This window comes from Protomyctophum bolini (genome assembly GCF_963924005.1).
Source record: "Protomyctophum bolini genome assembly, chromosome: 20".
Lineage (NCBI taxonomy): Eukaryota > Metazoa > Chordata > Actinopteri > Myctophiformes > Myctophidae > Protomyctophum > Protomyctophum bolini.
The window spans coordinates 13,151,975-13,175,154 of NC_137881.1; the positions used below are offsets into that span (position 1 = coordinate 13,151,975).

The 23,180-nt window shown below is 45.9% G+C and overlaps 3 protein-coding genes across 7 annotated transcripts in view; 2 read left to right on the forward strand and 1 right to left on the reverse strand.

Annotated features, from left to right (window-relative positions):
* Positions 1-7,416: 7,416 nt before the first annotated feature.
* On the reverse strand, positions 7,417-11,272 carry pfdn2 (prefoldin subunit 2). The gene is made up of 4 exons (XM_080792166.1): positions 11,182-11,272; positions 10,181-10,269; positions 8,775-8,898; positions 7,417-8,100 (listed from the first exon to the last, which is right to left on the reverse strand). Exons 1-4 carry the CDS (start codon positions 11,260-11,262, stop codon positions 7,918-7,920), a joined length of 477 nt encoding a protein of 158 aa, XP_080648292.1. The 5' UTR covers positions 11,263-11,272; the 3' UTR covers positions 7,417-7,917.
* Positions 11,273-11,489: 217 nt separating this feature from the next.
* nit1 (nitrilase 1) lies at positions 11,490-16,865 on the forward strand. Of its 2 annotated transcripts, none has more exons than XM_080792165.1 (6): positions 11,490-11,612; positions 12,390-12,623; positions 13,076-13,179; positions 13,664-13,800; positions 14,976-15,101; positions 15,184-16,865. In XM_080792165.1, the coding sequence occupies exons 1-6, from the start codon at positions 11,515-11,517 to the stop codon at positions 15,454-15,456; spliced, it is 972 nt and encodes a 323-aa protein (XP_080648291.1). In that variant the 5' UTR covers positions 11,490-11,514; the 3' UTR covers positions 15,457-16,865. The 2 variants fall into 2 exon arrangements, with proteins under 2 accessions (XP_080648291.1, XP_080648290.1); XM_080792164.1 differs by having other exon boundaries at positions 15,033-15,101.
* An 884-nt stretch (positions 16,866-17,749) lies between these two features.
* clcn3 (chloride channel 3) overlaps positions 17,750-23,180 on the forward strand; it is a 58,652-nt gene continuing 53,221 nt past the window's right edge. For 3 of the 4 annotated variants that reach the window (XM_080792876.1, XM_080792879.1, XM_080792880.1), the window contains exon 1: positions 17,756-17,876. The gene's annotated coding sequence lies outside the window, so the exon portion shown is untranslated. Of the gene's footprint in view, positions 17,877-23,180 lie in introns of all 4 variants that reach the window. The other variant, XM_080792878.1, reaches the window with a different exon arrangement.

The following is a 23,180-nucleotide window of genomic DNA, read 5'->3' on the forward strand; positions in this document are numbered from 1 at the left end:
TGCCGTTTCCATATGGGGGTCCCGTCTTCCGCACTCGTTCCCGATACGAGCCAGGTGGGTCTCCAGTATGCATGCGGCTCTCCGTGTATACTTGTCTATGGGGGGCACACGCTCCTGCGTGTGCTTCCAGCCCCACTCCTACAAGCCTGGTGATGTGAGAATATAAGAGAGCAATTGAGTGGTGATACAAACGATCAAACAATAAACATAGTCCATACGTGAGAGTCCATAAGTGAGAGGAGTGTGGACTTACCATCCAACGCCGAGTGGACGGCATATGCTGCGCGAGCGTCTGTGTGTAGCAGGGATCTGATACTGCTAGGTGCGCAGGTTGTTTATAAAGGGCGCGGCTGACAGGCTGCGGCTGTCCTTAATTGCTAACCAGGGCGGCGGCCGGAATGAGGCGCAGCTGATTTAGAATTGCTCTGGGATAGTAGACTGAGTCTATGACACGGCCGTGGGCGTGCCTGGTTGTCATGGTAACGCGCCCCTCCCCCTGAGGTGAGACCTGACACACTCCACACACTCCCCCCCTAAGTTTCTTGCTACCGCAAGGAGCTTGACTACTTCCCTCGTCTTCGTACAGTCTTGAGAGCGCGTCCGCGTGTTTCATCTTGGTCCCGGGCCGGTGCTCTATCTCGAACTTGTAGCTCTGGAGCTCGACGAACCAGCGGGTGACGCGGTCGTTGCGGTCTTTGTTCGCCGCCATCCACTTGAGTGGCGCGTGGTCGGTCACGAGGGTGAACTGTCTGCCCCATAAGTAGTACCGGAGGTGGTGGATGGCCCATTTCACGGCCAGACACTCCTTCTCGACAGTGGAGTAGTTCCGCTCGTGCTTCAGCAGCTTCCTGCTGATGTACAGAACGGGATGCTCATCTCCGTCTACCGGCTGGGACAGGACAGCGCCGACCCCGGTGTTGGACGCATCCGTGGAGAGGATGAAGGGCCTTGTGAAGTCCGGCGCCACGAGCACCGGCTCGCTGCACAGGGCGGTCTTCAACGTGCGAAAGGCTTCGTCCGCCTCGTCCGTCCACTGGACGTGGTGGGGAAGGTTCTTCTTGGTCAAGTCGTGGAGGGGGGCCGCGATCGTGGCGAAGTTCTGGACGAACTTCTGGTAATAGGCGATCAGGCCGAGGAAGGACTTGACCTGCTTCTTGGTCACCGGGCGTGGCCAGGTCTGGATCTTCTCCACCTTCCTCGTCTGTGGTCGGATGCACCCTCGGCCGATGGTGTAGCCGAGGTAGTCCGTCTCGGTCCAACCAATGCGGCACTTCTTTGCGTTGGCGGTCAGGCCGGCCGCCCGTAGGGTGGCTAGGACTGTGTCGACCCGCTCCAGGTGCTGTCCCCAGGTGGCGCTGTGGATGATTACATCGTCCAGGTAGGCCGCCGCGAAGGCCTGGTGGGGTCGCAGTATCCGGTCCATCAGCCGTTGGAACGTGGCGGGGGCCCCGTGTACTCCGAAGGGCATCACTCGGTACTGGAAGAGTCCATCGGGAGTGATGAAGGCCGTCTTCTGCTTGGCTCTCTCCGTGAGGGGAACCTGCCAGTACCCTTTCGTCAGGTCGAGGGTACTGATGAACCGGGCGGGCCCCAGCCGGTCAATCAGCTCATCGACGCGGGCCATGGGATACGCGTCGAACACGGAGATCTCATTTAACTTCCGGAAGTCATTGCAGAAGCGGAGTGTGCCGTCGGGTTTGGGGACAATCACGATCGGGCTCGACCAGGCACTGTGGGACTCCTCGATGACCCCCAGCTCGAGCATCTTCTGGACCTCTTCTCTGATTGCCTTCCTTCGTGCCTCCGGGATCCGTAGTCTCACTACCTGGCCGTTAGGGGTGTCGATGTCATGCTTTAGCACGGAGGTGTGGCCCGGTAACTCTGAGAACACGTCGCGGTTCTGATCGAGTAGCTCCCGCAAGTCCTGTGTCTGCTGGGGCGTCAGACCCTCACCAAGGGCCACGGCCGGGGCCTGCGGGGAGACAAAGGTTACTAAAGCGGGTAGGGGCACTTCCTCCGGCGTATGCCACCGTTTCAGTATGTTCACGTGGTAGATCTGGTGTCCGCGTCTTCTGCCTGGCTGACTCACCCGGTAGTTCACGTCTCCTTTCCTCTCTACGACTTCATACGGGCCCTTCCATCGGGCCAGGAACTTACATTCGCTGGTGGGGACCAACACCAGCACTTTATCGCCGGGGGCGAACTCTCGGATCTTGGCCCCCTTATTGTAGGTGCGCGCCTGGGCCGTCTGGGCTGCGGCCATGTGCTCTCTTACGATGGGCCAGATGCGTTTGGCGCGCTCCTGGAGCGCGTCGACGTGTTCGATGACGCTGCGGAGGGGGGACGGCTGGCTCTCCCAGGCTTCTTTAGCCAGGTCGAGGAGGCCACGCGGTTTCCTCCCGTACAGGAGCTCAAAGGGCGAAAACCCGGTTGACGCTTGGGGTACTTCGCGAATTGCGAAGAGTACAAACGGGATGAGGCGGTCCCAGTCTTTGGCGTCCTCTTCCGTGACGCGTTTTAACATTTTCTTCAGCGTTTGGTTGAACCGTTCGACCAAACCATCCGTCTCAGGGTGGTAGGCGGAGGTCCGTATACGCTTGACCTTCAGCCATTTATACAGGGATGCTAGGACTCTGGACATGAAGCACGTGCCCTGGTCCGTCAGGATTTCGTCCGCTATGCCGACGTGGCTGAATAACATCATCAGCTCGTGGGCGATGGCCCGGGCGTTGGCGGTGCGGAGGGGGATGGCCTCCGGATAGCGCGTCGCATAATCCATGATGACTAGGATGTACCGGTGGCCCCGGGCGGACTTAGGGAGGGGTCCGACAATATCCATGGCGATACGGGAGAACGGTACATCGATAATTGGCATTGGAATTAGGGGGCTATGGGGCACACCGCGGGGGGCGGTTAGCTGACACTCGGCACAGGAGCGGCAAAACTCCTCAATGGCCTTCTTAACGCCTGGCCAATAGAAACGGGCGGCGACCCGGTCGTAAGTCTTTTGTACGGCCAGGTGGGCCCCTAACTGGTGGGAGTGGGCGAGATACATTACTCGGGACACATACGGTTTGGGGACGAGTAATTGTTCGACGACCTCCCCAGCGGGGTCTTTGCAAGCGCGGTACAGTAAGTCGTGTCGGACGAAGAAGTGTGGGAAAGGTTTCTCACTCACCCCCGGGTTCAGCTTCCCGTCGACGGCCACGACGTTCCGCCTGGCGCCAGCCAGGTTGGGGTCGGCCCACTGAGCGGTGGCGAACGATCCTTGCCGCCGGGGGGGCGGCGCGTCTATTCTGGGGAACTCTAGGAAGGGGTCTTCACCGAGGGCCGGCGTGTCGTCGGCGTCGGAGGCCTCCGCTTCTTCCGGCCAGGGTTCTGGCTGGGGACTTCCTCTGCCGCTGCTGGTGGACGAGGTCCCGTCTTCGCGGAGGGCGGGGCAGGCGACGAGGGGTACGCTACTTCGGCGGCGTCGGCGGCGCCGCGTCCTGGGGGGCCCTCGTCGTCCCGGGTTCCAGTATTTCTCGAACAGCGGACAGTCCGTTCCGATCAAGAGGGGGACTGGGAGTTCGGGGACCACTCCGGCGGCGACCAACGCGGAGCCGCGGGGGGTCTGTACGGTCACGTGGGCGACGGGGTACCGTCGGACATCTCCGTGGACACACGTGACCGGGATGGTGGGTCCATTGGTGGCGGAGGCGAGGTCACCCCGGACCAGCGTCACCACGCTGCCTGAGTCCAGCAAGGCATGGGTGTCGGTCCCATCAACCCGGGCGGGGAGGGTGGTCTGTCGTCGGCTCTCACTTCCGGTGTGGAGGCAGGGGCGGGGTCCTCTCATGCTGTCCGCGGAGGGCATGGAGACATCGGGGCCGGGGGGCCGCTCTGGGCAGGCCCAGGACAGGTGGTCCTCCCGGTTACAGACGTAGCACCTGCGGATCCGCGGGCTGCGGTCGGGGGGGCCGGAGGCACGGGGCCGGACCGGGGCCGGCGGGGTCGGCGGGGCTGGTCGGCGTCGGTCTCGGCGGTCGTCTGTCTTGGGGACGGCGTCGCTCTTGGTCTGGCGGAGCATATCCGAGCAGACGTGGTGGTTCTCCAGGAGGGCGATCAGGGCGTCCACGGATGTGGGGCTGACTCGGGCAACATATTTCTTGGCGTCGGATGGCAGGGCACGGACACACCGGTCTATGACTAATCTCTCAATCCACGGGGTCTCTCCGCCCGTGGTCAGCCAGCTCTGCGTCAGGCGGTAGAGGTCGGCGACCTGAGCGCGAGGGGCCTGGGCCTGCTGATAGGCCCACATGTGGTACCGCTGGGCCCGGGCGGGCAGGCTGTAGCCGAGGGTGGACAAGATGGCGGCCTTCAGCGTCTCGTAGTCTCGAGCGTCTCTGGCGGGAAGGTCCCGACATGCGCGTTGAGCCTCTCCCGAGAGGTAGGGCGCCAGTATGCCGGCCCAGTCGGCGGCGGGCCACTGCTCGCGGTCGGCGGTGCGTTCGAAGAGTTCGAGGTACGCCTCGATGTCATCCTCGGGGGTCTGCTTGGAGAGGACGGCGTTGGGGGTCCTAGGGACATCGCCGTGTCGGTCTAGCCTGCGGACAACTTCCCGCACAGCGTTCTGTAGTTCCGTCTGACTTCGGAGAAGGGCGGCCAATTCGAGGCTGGCCATGTTTAGGCGGTGGTTGAGATCAGATAAATACCCACATTCTCCACCATATGTGGGAGGTCGGGTGGGAAATACAACTCAGAGTGCAGTTTCAGGGGTTAGACACACGATGGCGCCCCTTGCTTTATTTCTCCAACTGGTTCAAACAAAGTCAGTTTTCACAAACAGAACGCAGACAGTAATATTCTTTGCATGAGGTCCCGGTTCCGAGGCGGGAGTCGTCACTGCAGAGGATGAGAGGGGATGTTAGCATACGGTCAGAGCACAAGGTAAGTACAAAGTTGGGGCCTGAGACACCCGGTCTAGGCAGTCTACCAACTAGACCTTTGTATAACTCTTTCTCTTCTTCTTTTCCAGGTTCCAGAGGAGGCCAGGAGGCTCCCCCGGAGGTAGGTAAGGGGGTGCGTATCTTTCTCTATCCACAAGGCACAGAAGAGTACTTTAGAGTAGAAGTACTCGGATACGGGGTGGTGAGTAATTAGAGTAAAAGTACTTGGTATGGTACCGGGCGGGGATGGTACGGAGGGCCCCTTAGGCTCGGCCGACAGGGAGATACACAAGCATTTATATTCTTATTTCTCTCTATCTACTGGGTGGCCGTGTCGGTACGACAACGGCAGTCAGAGGGTTAACACAAAATAAGCGCTCTAGTTTCTAACGGTCTTCTTTCACCGGGCCTGGCGGAGCAAGCCAACTTAAAGTCTCTTCAAATGGTGAAATAAACATAACACGGGCCTGTCTTCTTTCACAGGGTGGACGTGACACTTTATCTAGAGCCTGCTAGCTTCCATTAGTCTCTACGGGGTTATCTTCATTCAACAATCTTCAGTGTACAACACCACGGTGACACTCTTCATTCACAGTCTTCATTTAGCATCGACAGGGTGACTTCCTTCATTCACAATCTTCGTTATTATCCTTAGCTGCTCATTTGCCACTATGAGTGCCTCTTCTTAATAACACGGGTGATAGATAGTGAACGGTTTGTCTTACTGCGACCTTATGGAGCTGTGGAGCTGCCGTTTCCATATGGGGGTCCCGTCTTCCGCACTCGTTCCCGATACGAGCCAGGTGGGTCTCCAGTATGCATGCGGCTCTCCGTGTATACTTGTCTATGGGGGGCACACGCTCCTGCGTGTGCTTCCAGCCCCACTCCTACAAGCCTGGTGATGTGAGAATATAAGAGAGCAATTGAGTGGTGATACAAACGATCAAACAATAAACATAGTCCATACGTGAGAGTCCATAAGTGAGAGGAGTGTGGACTTACCATCCAACGCCGAGTGGACGGCATATGCTGCGCGAGCGTCTGTGTGTAGCAGGGATCTGATACTGCTAGGTGCGCAGGTTGTTTATAAAGGGCGCGGCTGACAGGCTGCGGCTGTCCTTAATTGCTAACCAGGGCGGCGGCCGGAATGAGGCGCAGCTGATTTAGAATTGCTCTGGGATAGTAGACTGAGTCTATGACACGGCCGTGGGCGTGCCTGGTTGTCATGGTAACGCGCCCCTCCCCCTGAGGTGAGACCTGACACACTCCACAATACATACTGTAAACAAATAGCAAAAATAGCCCAGTCTTTTGGATTCCACAGAAGCCAGCATGTCTTCTATGGAAGCATGTTGTGCAGCGGATATAGCCTAGATCAGGGGTGCCCACATTTAGTCCCACACAGTGGATATAGCCTAGATCAGGGGTGCCCACATTTAGTCCCACACAGTGGATATAGCCTAGATCAGGGGTGCCCACATTTAGTCCCACACAGCGGATATAGCCTAGATCAGGGGTGCCCACATTTAGTCCCACACAGCGGATATAGCCTAGATCAGGGGTGCCCACATTTAGTCCCACACAGCGGATATAGCCTAGATCAGGGGTGCCCACACTTTTTTTTACTCTAGTTACTTTCAAAATGACCAGCTCGACAAGATCTACCCGCCCCCAAAAATATTATCCCATTGCTGAAAATAGTTTAGGGGGCTTTTGAATTGCGGTGCTGGTGTTACATAAGAAAAACGCACTTGGAAATGGAATGGGGAAAAAGAGGGGGAAATGGAATTGGTAGGTTGTCTTTCTAATGCTACTGATGTTTGTGCGCAACACTCAAAGTATTGCATTGTGGGTTTGAGTTGACGGCCTTTTTTGATGTCAATCAAGTCCCCCTTAATTCAAGTGGCAGATGCTTTTTCTTTTTAATATTTAAATTGTAAATTTCCGCAAGACTCCGGAATTCCTCCTGCGGAAATTAAAAATTGCGGAAATTAAAAATTGCGGAAATTGGAAATTGCGGAAATTGAAAATTGCACAAATTTTTAGGGAGGGGGGGGGGGGGGGGTGTTTCACTTTACCCACTATTGAAAATGTATGCGTATAATGTCCAAAGAAGGGCCACCGGGTTGAAAGTGGTTGAGAAACTTTTGCCATCAAGAATGCCTTCCCGGATCTATCGCATGGTTCTCTGCACAAAACCTTAATTCCTACTGTAGTGGTGGTAGGCTAAGTGTACAATTATGTTTTGTACAACTTTTTATATATTATATTTCAATACAGCAATGTAGAAATAAAAGTTTAAGTCCAGAATTAAACATTCACTTCCACATTTAAGTCGTTTCAGCTATTTTCAAATTGCCTAAAGTATTAGTTAAAGTAATGATACTCCTAATACTTCCTAATAAATTGTACTTAAGTATAGTACTTGAGTAAATGTAATTGGTTACTTTATAAAACTGCATTTATGCTCAGATATAAATGTGAAACAAACCAAGACACCATATTGCACACACTTCTTTCAAAATGCAAATATTTTATTTTAGATCGGTCATGCGTGTAATCCTATCACCTAGGGTACGCAGCAAAACTGCAGGAGCAAAAGATGAAATTACAGTTTTAAGACGTAAATAATTAGCAGTACTTCCATCTTGTCATTCTAAATCTATGCCAAAACATGTATATATATAAAAAAAAACTTTAGAAGCAGTGATCAGCTTCACTGAAAGAATGACAGACATTCAGATGTGCAGACATGCGTGGGAGGGCGTCAACATTAACTCTGTCCTGCTCTGCTTATAGAGAATAGCCTCATCTTATAACGTTACTCAGGCTTAATGATGTCATTTTTCCGTAGAGACTTCTCTCAAAACTTACAAAATTCCATGTCAGATTTCCATTTTTGAATCTGGATTGTGTGGTTTCGTCCATGTTTTGTTATGTATTACAGAAATCATAGGGCTCCTACAAAGTGCTTTAGTTTCTTCACAAACTAGGACACCAGAACTCCTGCTCCGCCTTTAGACCCGCCGCCTTCGCTGTCCTTCGCCGATTGGCTCTGCGCCTCGTTGTCACCTTCTCCCACCAATCGGATGTTGTAGCGTTCCCTGTACTCTGTGAGTTCCCTCCCTTTCGACTGCATCTGTGTGTTGAGGGTCTCTATAATTTTTGAGATCTGTGAACAGAAGGAAAGAGTGAGATTTTCATTCATTTTAGTTAGATCAGTGAGACTCAATTAGTCAGACTGAACATCACACTACCCTAGGTGCTGGCTGGCTTAGCCCAGAGCAAGACAGAGTTACAAAAATGGCGCCACTTCATGGGGCCAGTCCATTGGCGGCTCTCCTACATAGACTTCTATTGAGAATGGGGACAACAAATAGGGACAAGTACTGGACCGGAAGTAGGCAGAAATGCATTGGACCCAGACAACAGCCCAGCTTTGATGATCTTAAATCCCTTTATTTTAGATTGTTTTGTAGTAATCGTACAACATAAACATTACAGAGACTTTAGTTGTTACTGTACAAATTACAATACTGTACAAAATCTGTCTTGGAAGAGCATGGACTAATCTAATATACGGCAACCTTCCCCATATTTCTTCACTAGTCTGATCCAGAAGAACACAGTTTTCCGGTCACTGTTACAGAACTGACAATGAGGTTAAATCTTCCCTTCTCTGAAATCCTGCCTCAAAAGATCCTGTATTTTCTTTCTTTTGCATCGCAATACATTATTTACCAAATCAATTTAAAGTGTCACCAGTTTGGATCGATTTGATAAATCGCTACATGCCTACTTTCAAGTGATAAACGGATAACCTTGTATTTTTGGAACACTTTTTACCTGTTCTTTATTGTTTTCCAATGCCGGTAGCACTTCTTTTACTGTTCGCTCTACCAGAACTCCCCCGACCAGCCGAAAGCACTTCCTAGATGAATCCACGTCTTTCAAGGTGTCAATTACTAAACTGGATGGATAGGAAAAAGTTGCAAAAAGAAAGTGGTTCTGAAAAAGAAGGCAGTAGGTCTACAACTCTACACAGATTTCTGGGGATCATAACTTGCAATTCAGCTGGCAAGTATTTCAAAGCGTCATACTATGGTGAATGACGGTGACAAAGCATTATCTTTCATGAGTTGAGCTAGTCTAGAATCAATGCATGGGTATAATTAAGCAATAACTCAGTCTCATACCAGCCAGGTATTATCGTCATAATATCACATATTGCATTGTTCTGCCCCTTTGCTGTGAAAGGAGTGAACTGGCCTTGGGTGAGTTTCTTTCATTCATAAAGTCCAAATTAAAATGATTGAATGAAGTTTGTATTGACAAAACGCCCACATGACCATTATGTACACAGTACAGTATATGTAAAAAATATAAAATACAAAAAGCTTGAGCTTTGAGTGCAAATGTGAGTGTCATGTGTTTGGGGCAGGTGTAGTTTACAATTTCTTTACAATAATACCTACAAGAAAGTAGTCCCTGGCTGCCAGCACAAAACTCCTATGCAATGATTACATTTAGATTTTTATCTTCAAGTACTTTGTGTAGCTCTGCCTATCCTTCGCAGTTTCTGACACTGCACCTTAACAGACACCTTTTTGATGCCGTTTCAATGAAATTACACCTTTTGCCTGACGTCAAAGCATTTTAATTGATGCCTCATTTAATTTGCTTAATGTGTTCGCTAATCTTTTCCCCCCCTTTTACGCTCCTGTGTCTGTTCTTCTCCCTCGTTTTATATTTCCCCTTCCCCTCTGGGGCTGGAGTTTTCCTCTTCAAATAACGCAGCATTTTTCTGACTGCTACATGAGGGTACAGACTAGTGCTGCGCCTGTGGACGGTACTGGCAACATTTATTTAGCATTCCGTAACCAATTTTGCGGGTTTATCTCTGCAGTAAAGGTTTGTGACTGAAGTGTTGCCGGTGCCGCTGCAACATTTATGAAGCATTGCTAGTCTCAGGTGTGCATTTCCTGTGCTAAAACTCCCCTAGTCCCGAAACCGTCCCAAATTGATATTTTATAGTCCTCGGAACGTAGGAACCCACTTAGTCTGGAGCCCTGCTCTACGCCGAAAATATCTAGCTCACAAATTGTGAGCTTGTCACAATACGTTGTGTGCTTGTAGTTCTTCACTGAATGTTCCCCACCGGGTTGCACTATTATGACATGTGCAGCAAAGGGATGCTAGGGGGGGGTCATGCTTGATGGGACAGAGATGAGGGCGAGGTTACTCCCACCAACCTGTGCTCGTTGATTTCCATCTCAAATTCTGCAGCTTTAGAGGCCATACCACGCTGTTCCTGACGCATCCTCTGGAATGATGCCACGACCTGACACACACACACACACACACACACACAAAAACCCTTCATATTTCATCGACCAGGGTACCCTGCAGGAGTCTATATACTTGCCCCCCTCAGGCCCTTCCTTTTTACACTCTACACCAAATATCTTCAGCAAAAATAGCCTATCTAATGCAATGCGCTGTGAGTTGTAGATCTGTTATTGTCACCGAAGGTTCGTATTACAACGTGCCCAGAATAAATTAGGAACACGAGGATTCGTGTATCTAAGTGACTGCATTATGCATTATCATATTGACTAATGTTGTCATTATTATTCTCATCCCAAGCCCAGTTATTCAACTACTGACAAACTAGATTTCAAAATGTCCTTACATAGCTCTGGTCCATAAAGTGCATTAGTCTATGGACCAGAGCTAGTCCTTACATTACACTCAAATATATCGAAATAATAAAATTAATAATAATGGTTCAACTAAAACATTCCTTTAAACCATGACTTAATTTTGATTTACTTTTTATCATTTACATTTTCGCCTAGCTTTGTTTGGATCAAGAAAGACTATCGAGTCTGAGTAACTTTTACTTTCTTATCAAGTAAAAGTCAGACTCGATCAAGTACATCCAAGGCAAATTTTTCGCCCATGATGACATGCCCAAAATTGGGGACGCCAATATGGGGGTGGCTGCAGTGCTCACTGCTGTCCTGTGTGGTGGACACACACACTGTCTGTGACTGCCTGGGTTGGTGGCTGCACCCTGCCTGCACCCCACCACAACGATGTTAGCATGATGGTACCGTTAAGTTAGCTTTGTGGCTAGCTGGAATCCAGCCGCTCATTGTCGTATTGGCGACCGTTGAGGTCGCCCTGAAACGGCCGAAACGCAACGACGCTGACCCATGAGGCGAGCAGACGGCCACGGAGGGGACAGTACCTGCTCGGCGGACGCTCCGGACTGTTTCCCGGCAACACTGATGCTGGATTTGCTAACCGTGCTGCTGCTGTTGGCTGCCATCTTGGAAGGGTGTTGCTGGAGACTAGTGGGGGGGCTAAGGACCCTGGCAGGCAGACAGAAGAAGTCCAGAGCTGCCCGTTGACATCGCCTAACATTAAATCATGCAAAAATAAATGCCTGCCGAAATGGCAGGTTGTTGTTGTTTTTTTTCCTTCCCTTTCAATCATTAAACCGGGACTTGCTTATAATTGGTACAGTACTACAAACTCACTAACTTCAAGAGAGTTCAGAGTACAGGAAAGCTCCACGCCAATGCTCGCTCTCACTCTCAGGTGTGCTTTGGGGACGCATTCAAAACATTCCGTCTGTCATTCAGCCTCCTGGAGGAATATATCTGGCTCGCAGCACAGGTATGTCAGTAAGGAATAAGGGCACAGATCTCTATTCTTTATCATCTATGGATCTATGGATCTACAGATTATATACACACGAGACACGACACGGGGTAGCCAGGCGTTTTGAGCTCTCGAACCCACAGTCAGACCCTGCTAAATGTGTCTGTTATTCACCTCTTCTAATCTCAATCTCTGGTTAAACAATCTACTGTACACATTGCCCATTTTAGTGTTCAATCAATCACAAAGTACTGAACTCAATCTGATGTCTTATATCTGACTGCTGTGAACTGCTGTGAATCAATATTGATTTCTGTTATTGTTTCAGTAAAACACTTCACCCACCTTTTCAAAGCGATGTTACTCTAGTATTTATTAATATTATCAATGTTATAAATAATAACATAATTATACATTTTGAGTTTCAACGCATATATAACAGTCAACAGGCTGTAACTGCTGCTCTGTAGACCATGAAGTACAATCATTTTGTTATCTCTGAGGTCCCTTTTTCCACTGGGGTTGAACTGGTAAACATGGTTATAATCATAATCCATATTAATGACTTATTATCACGCCATGGGGACAACAAGGTTCCCAGTTTGATCCCAGGCTCCTGCAGAGTAATTGTCGAAGTGTCCTTGAGCAAGACTCTGAACCCCTATTTTGCTCCTGACGTGCACTGCAGAATGCAGATGGTGCCTTGCATGGTAATGCACTGTATGACAAAGCGCTTTGGATAAAAAGTGCTATATAAATGCACCATTTAAGCCTACCATTTCTGTACCCCAGAATGTCCACCTCGTCTCACCCGGTGGCCGCAGTATGTCAGGTGACAGTCACTCCAGACAAAGAGGCCAACTACTCAGCCTGCCAGCTCCTGGTGGAGCGAGCCAAGGACAGTGGGGCCAGCATGGTCTTCCTGCCAGAGGCCTTTGACTACATTGGATCCAGCCGAGAGGAGACCCTGTCACTGTCCGAGAGTCTGACTGGAGACACAATCTCACGATACACTCAGCTGGCCAGGTAGGCTACAATAGAAGTAAGTAAGTGTAATCCTTGCCGAGTCTACACTGTACACTGAGCTGGCCGTTGAAATAGAGATGGGTGATAATAATAATAATAATATTAATTATCATTCTAATTATTGACATAATGTTTTATATGAGACTAGATTTTTGGCACGTAGTGATGCGGTGTGAGTTGTATGAGCTTGAACGTTTTAGAAAAGTCTTTAACAATTTTGATTATTTTTAACACAAATATTCTCTTCTGGGGGTCCCTGACTCAAAACACTTTCAGATGGGGGAGGACAAATTCATATGCATTTGGGGGTCCTTGGCACGTAAAAGTTTGAGAACTACTGATTTAGAAGGCATTTGTAGAATCGGCCTCAGGTCTGAATGGGTTAATATTGACAGTATTGTAGCTGTTGTTCAATATCAATCAATGTTATGTGATGTCCGTCCGGCCCCCAGGAAGCTTGGAGTGTGGCTGTCTCTGGGAGGATTTCACGAGCGAGGTCATGAGTGGGAGTCTGACAGGCGAATCTACAACAGCCACATTATCGTTAATGATCGAGGTATTGTCAATTCAGTAGTCTAGTCTAAACGGATGCTTGATCTCTCCCTCCCTCAAATACTGATATAATACGAATACTGTAAACTGCTCTCAGAACAAAATCTACTAAAAATGTACATGTATAACACCCAGGAATCGAAACCTGGTCTCCCATTTGGAAAGCTAGCCTAAAGGGGAATTCCCCCTTGGTCAGGGGATATATTAGGCTTTGGTTATCAGGCAGAGGCTCAGAGCCACACTGACTCACCCCCTTTGTTACCTCCCCCCACCGGGAAACTCAATCCGGGTCACGGCACCAATGTAACACCCAGGGATCTAACCTGAGTTTTTCATGTGTGACAGTGCTTCATTAGACCCTTTGGTGTGGTTGTTATGTGCAATGAATGTCTTAGCTTTGTATTTAGGGTTTCTTCCTGGAGGCTGAAACCTTGACAGTCAAACGTGCCAATGCACAACAGTCATTGTATTCATTATTATTCCCACAGGCGATATAGTCTCGGTGTACAGGAAGACACATTTGTTTGACGTGGAGCTGCCAGGAAGGGGCGTGACGCTCAAAGAGAGTGCCTTCACCATCCCTGGACCCTGCCTCGTGCCTCCTGTCCAAACTCCCATTGGCAAGGTCTCACTCCATTCATTTCGTATTAAGAGCATTGTGCTCATAATGTGACTCAGGCTGTAAAGAGCTAGGCTGACTGACTTATCCACCTAAAAAAAAACATATGGTTGAGCAGAGTACCTCAGGGCTCTATGCTACTGTACTCTACTACTGAAACTACTGTTTTCAATTATGGTGGGGAAATCTTTAGCTGAAAATAGCCGATCGACAAGCTCACAATGCGTGACGCATGACGTGATGGGTTTTAAGTGTTTATTAACCCATTAAGATCTGTGGTCGTTTCTACAAATACCTACACAGGTCGTGCCTGCGAGCTTGTAGATTTGCTATTTTTTAATAGCCAACGCTAATATATTATTAATATACGCTATATTTATTTATTAAACAAACAATTAACTAAAGACAAACATTAAACCTGTATATAGGAGGGGCTGAGTATGGTTAAGGGAACCGCAAGGGGTATTTTATTCAATGTCACAAAGTCAACATAATAACAGGATCATGTTTGATAAAGCACACAGACTATAGCCCCTACACAATGCATGTAGCATGTGCTAATGATAAATCATAGATTTATAGACTGTGTAAATGTGTATTTTTTCTGTACAAAAAATTAATACGATAGCTCTGAAGAGCCATGTAACCTGCAATTAAGATGAACCCGGTGTTCCTATTTTGGGCATATAGGAGAACATTTTCAAAATCCTTTGAACCTGGAAAAGATTTTCCAAAGTAGCAAAAACAGCCAATGTACAAGCTCACAACATGTCACGACCAGAGGCGTATCTACAATAAGCCGAGGACAGGATGCCTGCCTGTCCAAATCCATTTTCAGCCTGGCCAAAATCCATATAATGAGAAAAAAGAGAGGACAAAAACAAGACCTGAAAACTATTAGTGGACTGCCGATTGGCCGTTGCGGTAGAGTGCGACCCTCACCCATTGGAATGTAAATGCGGGCCTTTCAGCTTTTGTATCATCGGGCAGGTATATCTCTTTGAAAACCTTTAGTGCTACGATTGTGCACAATGGGACGACAATTTTACACATCTTGCCTGCCCAAAATGGAATGGAAACGCCCCTGGTCACGACACACGTTCGTTTGTAGACTTCTCCATTTGTCAACCATCTGTTGTTCATTTGTGTCCATCATGGTCTTTGTCCTGATCAAACGCTAGGTGGGACTGGGGATCTGCTATGACCTGAGATTCCCTGAGCTTTCATTGGCTCTGCAGAGGCAGGGGGCGGAGATCCTGACCTATCCATCAGCCTTCACCGTGGCAACAGGAGCTGCACATTGGGAGGTGGGTTCAACCCGTTTAGACCTGAGGCCGAAAACGTATGTTGCTATATGAGCGGTTCTCAAACCTCGCTTTCTCATCACAGGTGTTGCTCCGCGCGCGGGCCATCGAGACCCAGTGCTTCGTGCTGGCGGCCGCGCAGGTGGGCCGGCACCACGAGAAGCGCTCGTCGTACGGACACGCGCTGGCGGTGGACCCCTGGGGGTCGGTGCTGGGCGACTGCGGAGGGGAAGAGGCGGGCACGATGGCCCTGGTGGAAATCGACCTGGACAAACTGCGAGACACCAGGAGGAACATGCCCGTCCAGACGCACCGCAGAGACACTGGCTTCTACCATGGCCTGGAGGAGCACACCTGAGCTAAAACATTCTGACTGTGCACAATATGCATCGGTAGTTCTCAAACCTTTTTGTGCCAAGGACCCACAAATTGATATATAGAGCACCGAAGTCTGACGTCAATATCAGTAGAGGGCGCTAAGTCCACGGGTTCATGTACTTTTTGGTATACCGTAATCCCCATAGGGGGATTTTAGATCGCCTCATATAAGAACTGTGATTGGAAAATAAACAAATCATCCTGGCAGTTTCACTCATAATGGATATGAAGAATCAACTGACACTAACACTAATGTTACTGCTGCTGAATTTGTTAAATTTTTGCTAGAAACAGACTGTATCAAATAAGTGACTGACTGTCGTAAACGACACCTCCCCTACAATATTGCCAAGACATTTTGGACCACAATTCTTATATGAGGCGATTTTAAGATGACCCCATGTTATTCTCGATAGAGAAATACTTCCGTGAACCAGGGGATGGGCGAGTGACGTCAGGACTTCGGCACTCTATATTTGGTCATGGTCACCCATCTGAAAGTGTTTTGAGCCAGGAACCCTCAGAACAAGTAAAGATTTGTGCACACATCTACAAGCTCATAGATAGCGTGACAAGTTCATAGTGTGACGCACTATAACTTGAACTGTATATCTGCTATTCTATTTTTTGAGTAGCCGAAGTATTCAAACATTGTCAAAGTGGTTCATATGATTGTGAGTTTGTGATGCTGTATTACCTACTGGAGGTCCCTGGTACCCACCCACTTAAGGACCCCTGGGGGTCACCGGATGCCACTTTGAGAACCACTGATGTGGTTTATGCAGGGTTTCATTTTGCTGAGCATGTATCTGAATTTGATATCCCCTTTCTGTTCATTTTTTTTATCACTGGTGGGGAAATGTTTCATCCCTGCTTCTGATCACATTAAATCAAATACATGCATTTCCTCTTCCTAATGAAATGAAATATAGACTTGACTGACATGTAGTAAGAATGAAGGGTTCACTCGCACGCATGTGAAGTAAAATAGAAATGGAAAAAATGTGTTTAAAATAGTTTTGTGAGGCAGGTTGTGTGTGTGTCTGCTGTTTGAGCGTCACAGTTGTTCTAAATTGTTGATTATGAATGAATGCATCTCATTTCATTTGTAGATCTACTACTGTGGCAGAAAGCCTATCTGAAGACTGATGTATTGATTTATTGAGGTACACACAGAAGGGGTAGGACGTCCGACCTGATAAGGTTTTAACTAAACTTCTTCCTATTAAATTAAGGATAATATCTCTTGGTTTTATTTATTATTATTTTAAATCTAGTACTTCCTTTATTTCCTTTGTCTGTTCATTTATGTTTTAATATGTCTGAATAAATAAATGAAATTAAAGATCAAGGGCCTATGAGAGCTATCAATCTTGTTGCTCATAATAACCAGTAGATGGTGCTGTCAGCATTGTAGAATTGGTATTTTGTAGAATTGGAGTTTTAGAAATCACAAGACAGTCAAATATCAAGGCAAAACATTCCTTTGAGAATCGGTTTACTCACCAATCTCTGAAGCTTAATGGATATGTGGTCAGTTTGATGGACTAATAAACACTCAGAAGTACCCATTGAATTGTATTGATTCCTTTTTTAACAAATTGCAAAAAAAGAAAACAATTTCACAGTTGATCAAATTCTAAATAATTAATGCAGGCCTATTAATTTTTTATTTTTTATTTTTTACCCCCAATAAATATTAAAATTATAAATAAATAAATATTAAATGTAATGAAAAAGAGGATGAAATAGAAGTACTGTACATCTTTTGCAGTTGTCAACATGTCTCATGCAGGCTAATGCAAACATGAGTGACATGACATCATGGGATGGATGGGTGATGAGTTTTTGGTAAATCACGATTCACGACCCTAACGGGTCCATTTGGTTTCCATTTGTACACTCTGATTTTACAATATAAGTTGAGCTCCCAGAGATAGAAATGCCATTATGGGGGTCTACTGTCAGCCTAGATAATTCCAAATTTCCATGCATGTCAAACTGGGGGTCCTTGAATTTATTTAAAAACAAATCTTTTTTTTGAGAGTCCCTGACCCTGGCATATCTTTTCACACTTTTTTCAATTAGGCATAGGCTACTGTGTGTGTGTGTGTGTGTGTGTGTGTGTGTGTGTGTGTGTGTGTGTGTTTGTGAGAGAGTGAGGGGGGGGGGTCTGTAAGAGACCGGAAGTGAACGTCACTGACACAGGAATGAAAAAAAAAAAAAAAAAAACACACACACACACACACACACACACACACACACCATGATGATGATGATGGGGAGAATGTTAAACATGTTACTGTAGTGTAGGACTAGGGAGGAACAATCTGGGGCTCTGAACTCGGGGAAAAGGATGAATCGTGGTGGTGTGCGGGCAGGAATCGAGGCTTTGGGAAGGTAGGTTTAACGCGATCATCTCTGGCTGCTACAATAATAAAATGATGTTCATGATGTGTTTTCAAGGCCATTCTCTCAGCTTCTCGTCAAATAACGAGAACTGAACTCACAGGTTGATGACGATCGCTGTGTAAAAAAAACCGAAAAACAAAAAAAACACCTTCCCTTTTTGGACGTATTATAATTTGTTCTGCTTTATATTATTATAGCACCCGGGAGATAGCTAGGGCGTTTTGTTGAGATGTTTTCTGGGCCCGGAGGGTCGCTATTAAAGTAGTGTGCTCACTGTGCTGATCGGGTCAGAATGTGGAGAACTGATGCTTTTCTTTTGGTGGAGCTGCATCAAATGGAATCAGGCCCACATGCAGCTAGGCAGCTGCAGCCCAGAGAAGAAGTGTAAAAAACCCTCTCAACAACATGCATGCAAATTGAAATATGACCACTGTCTGTTTTTGCATCAGCATCTGGCTGCTTAATTCATCATCCATGCAGTCCAGATGGAAATAATCTGTCTACATTATCAGACAACAGTTGGGTGGTTCACCATTGGCACATCACTGACTGAAGTCAGAAATACATGCTTTCATTTAAATGTATTAATTTGTATTAGCCTTTAGCGTCGTTGTAATGCTGGTATTGTTGTCATATTATAATTATGTTTTGGGTAGTATGTATGGCTGAAGTGAGTCATACGCTCCCTGTCACAAGTGCATTTAGGTTGCTGCTCAAAGTTGCATAAGTTATGTGCTGCTGCTAATACAAATGCAGCCTTGTATAACATCTCGGGGAACAATCATGGCCTCAGTGGTACAGTAGAAAGACTCTTCTCTTAATATTTGTGCACTAAAATTACAAGGAAGAAAAGCACTTGGTCAGAAACTTGTGCAGTAACTCAGAAAGTTTACTAACCCTATAAGTTAGTAAACTAGATATAATTCAAGGCACTATTATTTATTTTATGATATGTAGTAACTTAGTAAGAATGACTGTAGCTATGTGGGTTAATTCTGTTAATTACTGTGTTAATTCTGTTAATAATTACTGCCTGGGCCCATTATTTTGTGTACATTCATCCACTTGTGGTGAGGTTTGATTTATGTCATATCTTTTAAGAGAAACAATTTGGACTAGCTTCTTTTCTTCTTTAGACTTCAAAGCACATTGTGTTGTGTTAATTGTTGAGTACACCTTTGTTTCATTACAAAGGAGTTTCATTGCAAAAATAATAGATTCACAATGTATAAAACAAAATGTGAGTTATTGTGAAATGAAACGCACAACCACTGCCTGTAAGAATATTGGTTTGAAAATGTAGCTACTTTTTATTTAATTGTTGGGCTCGCTCTAGACTTCTTCACGAATATGGGCAAATTGTATATTTTGGCATATATAGTATAACAATAGAGGGTATGCGTGTGACATCATCAAGATTCATCATCAAACCCGGAAGTTATGCAGGAATGCCTACTGACTGGCAAAAAACTACTTTCTGGCCTTGACAACCCATGCATCCAAATGCATTAAACAACGTTAAACAATGTTAAACTCACTTTGCATGTTGCTTTTCCACTCGATTTCCCACTCTATGTGCCATTCACTTTAAGCATGCGCATACCCTCTATTTGATAGAAGATACCTTTGATTGACAGTAAGGGATTACAGTTGTTTGTAGGTAGACACATTTTTTGGTTGCGTCATGTTTCATCTTTAATTGTATGGTCTGAAATTAATATTTAACGATGGAGTGCCGTGATTGTTTTCCACCCTAAAACATGATCATCAGGTATTATTATTGTATAAGGAGGAAGAATCTTTTCAAAAAAGTGTACAGTATTTGTTAAAATGTCATTTTTATGTGGACATGCCCACCAGTTCATTAAGTATGCCTGGTTTGCCTGGTGGGTGGTCATCCACCTGAACTGAATCCGCACCCTCAGCTGTTGTTTTATGATAAAGGAACCCAACGTGTTTCTCTAATAATCAATCATAATCATAATAATAATAATAGTAATATAATGATCAACCTTTTTTGTGTACTGCCCTTGCAATGTAATTTTGCTCAAGGTGGCTTAGAAATAATACAAAAATACTTAAACTGTATTTAAATGTATAAAGTCCTATGTGTCTGTATGATATCTCACAAATAATATATGTAACCAAAATGAAACTGCTAAACCAGGAAAGCTGTGTGTCATTTTAGATTTGCTATTAAAAAATAGCAGAGTTTGTATAACTCAATGGGTCAAGCTTGTACGTGCAGTATTTTTGAACATTTTTGAAAAAACTAAAAACCTTGGGGAAGAAGTGGGAGAACTACTGATTTGGAAGTCATTCGTAGAATCGGCCTCAGGTCTCAATGGGTCCAGTTGTTGTGACAGTGACTATTAATTAGCGAGGCCCAAACTACATCCCGTGTTGGTTGTTTTGTTATGAGGCGATCCATATATTGAGCAGCAGCTTTTGAAGGATGCATGTCGAGCCTCGGGTGGTGCTGTGAGTGTGAGTGACTGTCTGTCTATAGTCTAGAGCAGGTGTGAGCGTGGCCGTGGCCGTGAAACGCTGAGTCATGTCCCAGCAACTGTCGCCGCGGCAACACCTCCATGGTGATAAGGTCCACTATCTATGTAACTTAGAGTGTTGCCATGTCTGCCTGGGCTTGTTTTCTGTAAAGTTGCTTAAATAGTGGTAGTTGTTTTACTACCCCATCTAAAAGTATTTTGCGCCCACTGTACCAGATCTGTGTTGTTGTCACACCTGTGTGAAGTGAGGGGAGCTAATATATTAAAGTAACTCATGGTGATGTAAAACAAACGGTGCCAACACAAACATTGTGATATTTTCAAATATCCAATCAAGTGTTAGTCGCTTTTTGGGGGGGGGGGGGGGTTGTTTTCAACTTTTCATAGACCTAGTTGCTTATTTCTCTCACGAAATCTGTCAATTCTGTTTAATATTAGATTGTAGCAGTCTAGTAGTAGTGTAACAGTATTAGTCATTTTTTAAATTTGTCTCCTGTATTTGCTTTTATTCTTTATTCTTTGAGTCTTTAGGATCCCCATTAGCTAGCTGCCTACGGTCCACACACACACACACACACACACACACACACACACACACACACACACACACACACACACACACACACACACACAGTAGCCTATGCCTAATTGGAAATTTGGAATTATAGGCTGACAGTAGACCCCCATAATGGCATTTCTATCTCTGGGAGCTCAACTTATATTGTAAAATCAGAGTGTACAAATGGAAACCAAATGGACCCGTTAGGGTCGTGAATCGTGATTTACCAAAAACTGTTCAATCACCCATCCATCCCATGATGTCATGTCACTCATGTTTGCATTAGCCTGCATGAGACATGTTTGGAATCTGAATAAGTGGTTGACAACTGCAAAAGATGTACAGTACTTATATTTCATCCTCTTTTTCATTACATAAAGAGACATTATGTAATAAGTATCTATACATAATGTACTGTAAGAAGTCAAGACAAGTAAAAAAAACAAAACGACTACATACATTGTTATTGGATGTCATTTGTTCCACATGTTTGTGGTGATCCAGATAATACACACACACATCTGCATCTATATTTCATTTCAATTCCGATTTTTATCTACTTTCAACCTGGCGTCCCTATTTAACCCTGAGGTAGATGACCCATTCTCAAATTGTGGTACCAGGAGGTCCCGAGCTAAATTTGTTAATATAACGTCACAATCTACCTTGTAGCGCTGTGTCCTCAAATGCATGAAATCTGATGTAGGCTTGTAGCTCTTTTGTACTCCGTACTCGAGTTTCCCTGATATAATTATAGCTCTGAATCGCCACCAATGGCAAGAACTTGGGAAAACAATGGAAATATAGATATAATATAGCCTGTAATAATTATACATTTGTATAATCTCTTCTTCATTTGATAGAGCAAGGTAAGGGGGTGAGGGTATAATATAAATAAATGGAAAGCCTTTGTTAAAATCTGAGACTTTGCAGCAGAGCAAACACTTCATGTTGGATTATGCTGTGATAAAGACAGTCCTCAAAGCGAACCTTATTTTAGCTGTTAATTGCACACATTTATGTGCGACTTCACCTTCTTTCACTCTCCCCTCTGTGGAGTGAACATGCTCAAATGTGTTCTACTTTTAGCAGGACCAATGTTGCATGAATCAGCATAACTGATACAGTGCTTGTTCAACGATATCCTCTTTTTGAAGATGATTTTGAAGGCACTTCGCAAAGACAGTGCAGCAGAGCGATAGGAAAGTGAAGGTACAACATGAAGCATGTGTAGCTTATTTTCTGTTACAAATACAAAAGTGTAATTTCTATCATTTATTGGCAAAGTTTGCTTTTAAAAAGCAGAACCCAGTCAAACTCGGCCCACTCTGACTCTGAATCGGTGTCATTTTAGATTTTGGTGTTGGCTATTCAGAAAATGGAAGATCTACAAGCTCACAGTGCATCACTTGGTGCCTCGCTGCAAGCTTGTTTTTTGAAAAATCTACAAGCTCTCAAGGCATCGCAGCACGGTGCGTTGGGAGCTTATAGATTGGCTATTTTCTTCCAAAAGTGCCCTCTTACGGAATTTCAGCCCCTGCCTCTGTAACACTGTCTGCACGCCCCTGGTCAGTAAGAATGTAGGGGTCTTCAGTTTGACCTCTTTGTCATAACCAATTTCGTCAGAATTCATTTAGATGAAAAATGTGAATGATGGTTTGAAATGACATCTGTTGTCCTACAAGTTTCATACAAGGAGGAGATTCTAACAGTACGGAATCCAAAATAGTATTAATATAACTTCAAGCTACCATAGTCTGATTACATGGTGCTACCCTTTTAGAATTAACCCCTGATTAAATAAAAACGTCTGGGTCTCCGAGGCTAACCCCTGACTGAATTGAGGTGCTTACACAAGGACATTTCATAAAACTAAGCAAACTTAAAAATGTCTTGTAGTACAATTCTTCCAGCCAGGCTAATCCTGTTGCTCATTCCTTTCATTATAACCTATTCAATCAATCAGATCAATAGCTGTATAAGTCAAAGTGAGCCCAGTAGGGCTCTTCATTTAGGCCCATGCTTTGTTTCACAAATAAATGCATAAAATATGGAGTTTGTTTGACTCTATTAGTGTCAGTTACAGAGGAGTCCTTAAGAACTACTACAGGTCACTTGGAGAGCGAGACAAGGCAAATCAAAGCCTCAATCTGAAGCTCTCCAGTTACCCAGTCTTTTATCTGTCTATTATTTCTCGCCCATGCCCATATCAGCATATTCTTGCAC

Excerpts from the sequence above, each read along its gene's own strand:
- pfdn2 (XM_080792166.1), bottom strand. The coding sequence starts at position 11,262 with ATGGCAGCCAACAGCAGCAGCACGGTTAGCAAATCCAGCATCAGTGTT. Across the intron at positions 10,270-11,181 it reads CCGGAGCGTCCGCCGAGCAG|GTCGTGGCATCATTCCAGAG; the intron begins GTACTGTCCCCT and ends TGTGTGTGTCAG. Across the intron at positions 8,101-8,774 it reads TGGAAAACAATAAAGAACAG|ATCTCAAAAATTATAGAGAC; the intron begins GTAAAAAGTGTT and ends TTCTGTTCACAG.
- nit1 (XM_080792165.1), top strand. The coding sequence starts at position 11,515 with ATGCTCGCTCTCACTCTCAGGTGTGCTTTGGGGACGCATTCAAAACAT. Across the intron at positions 11,613-12,389 it reads ATATCTGGCTCGCAGCACAG|AATGTCCACCTCGTCTCACC; the intron begins GTATGTCAGTAA and ends TCTGTACCCCAG. Across the intron at positions 12,624-13,075 it reads CGATACACTCAGCTGGCCAG|GAAGCTTGGAGTGTGGCTGT; the intron begins GTAGGCTACAAT and ends TCCGGCCCCCAG.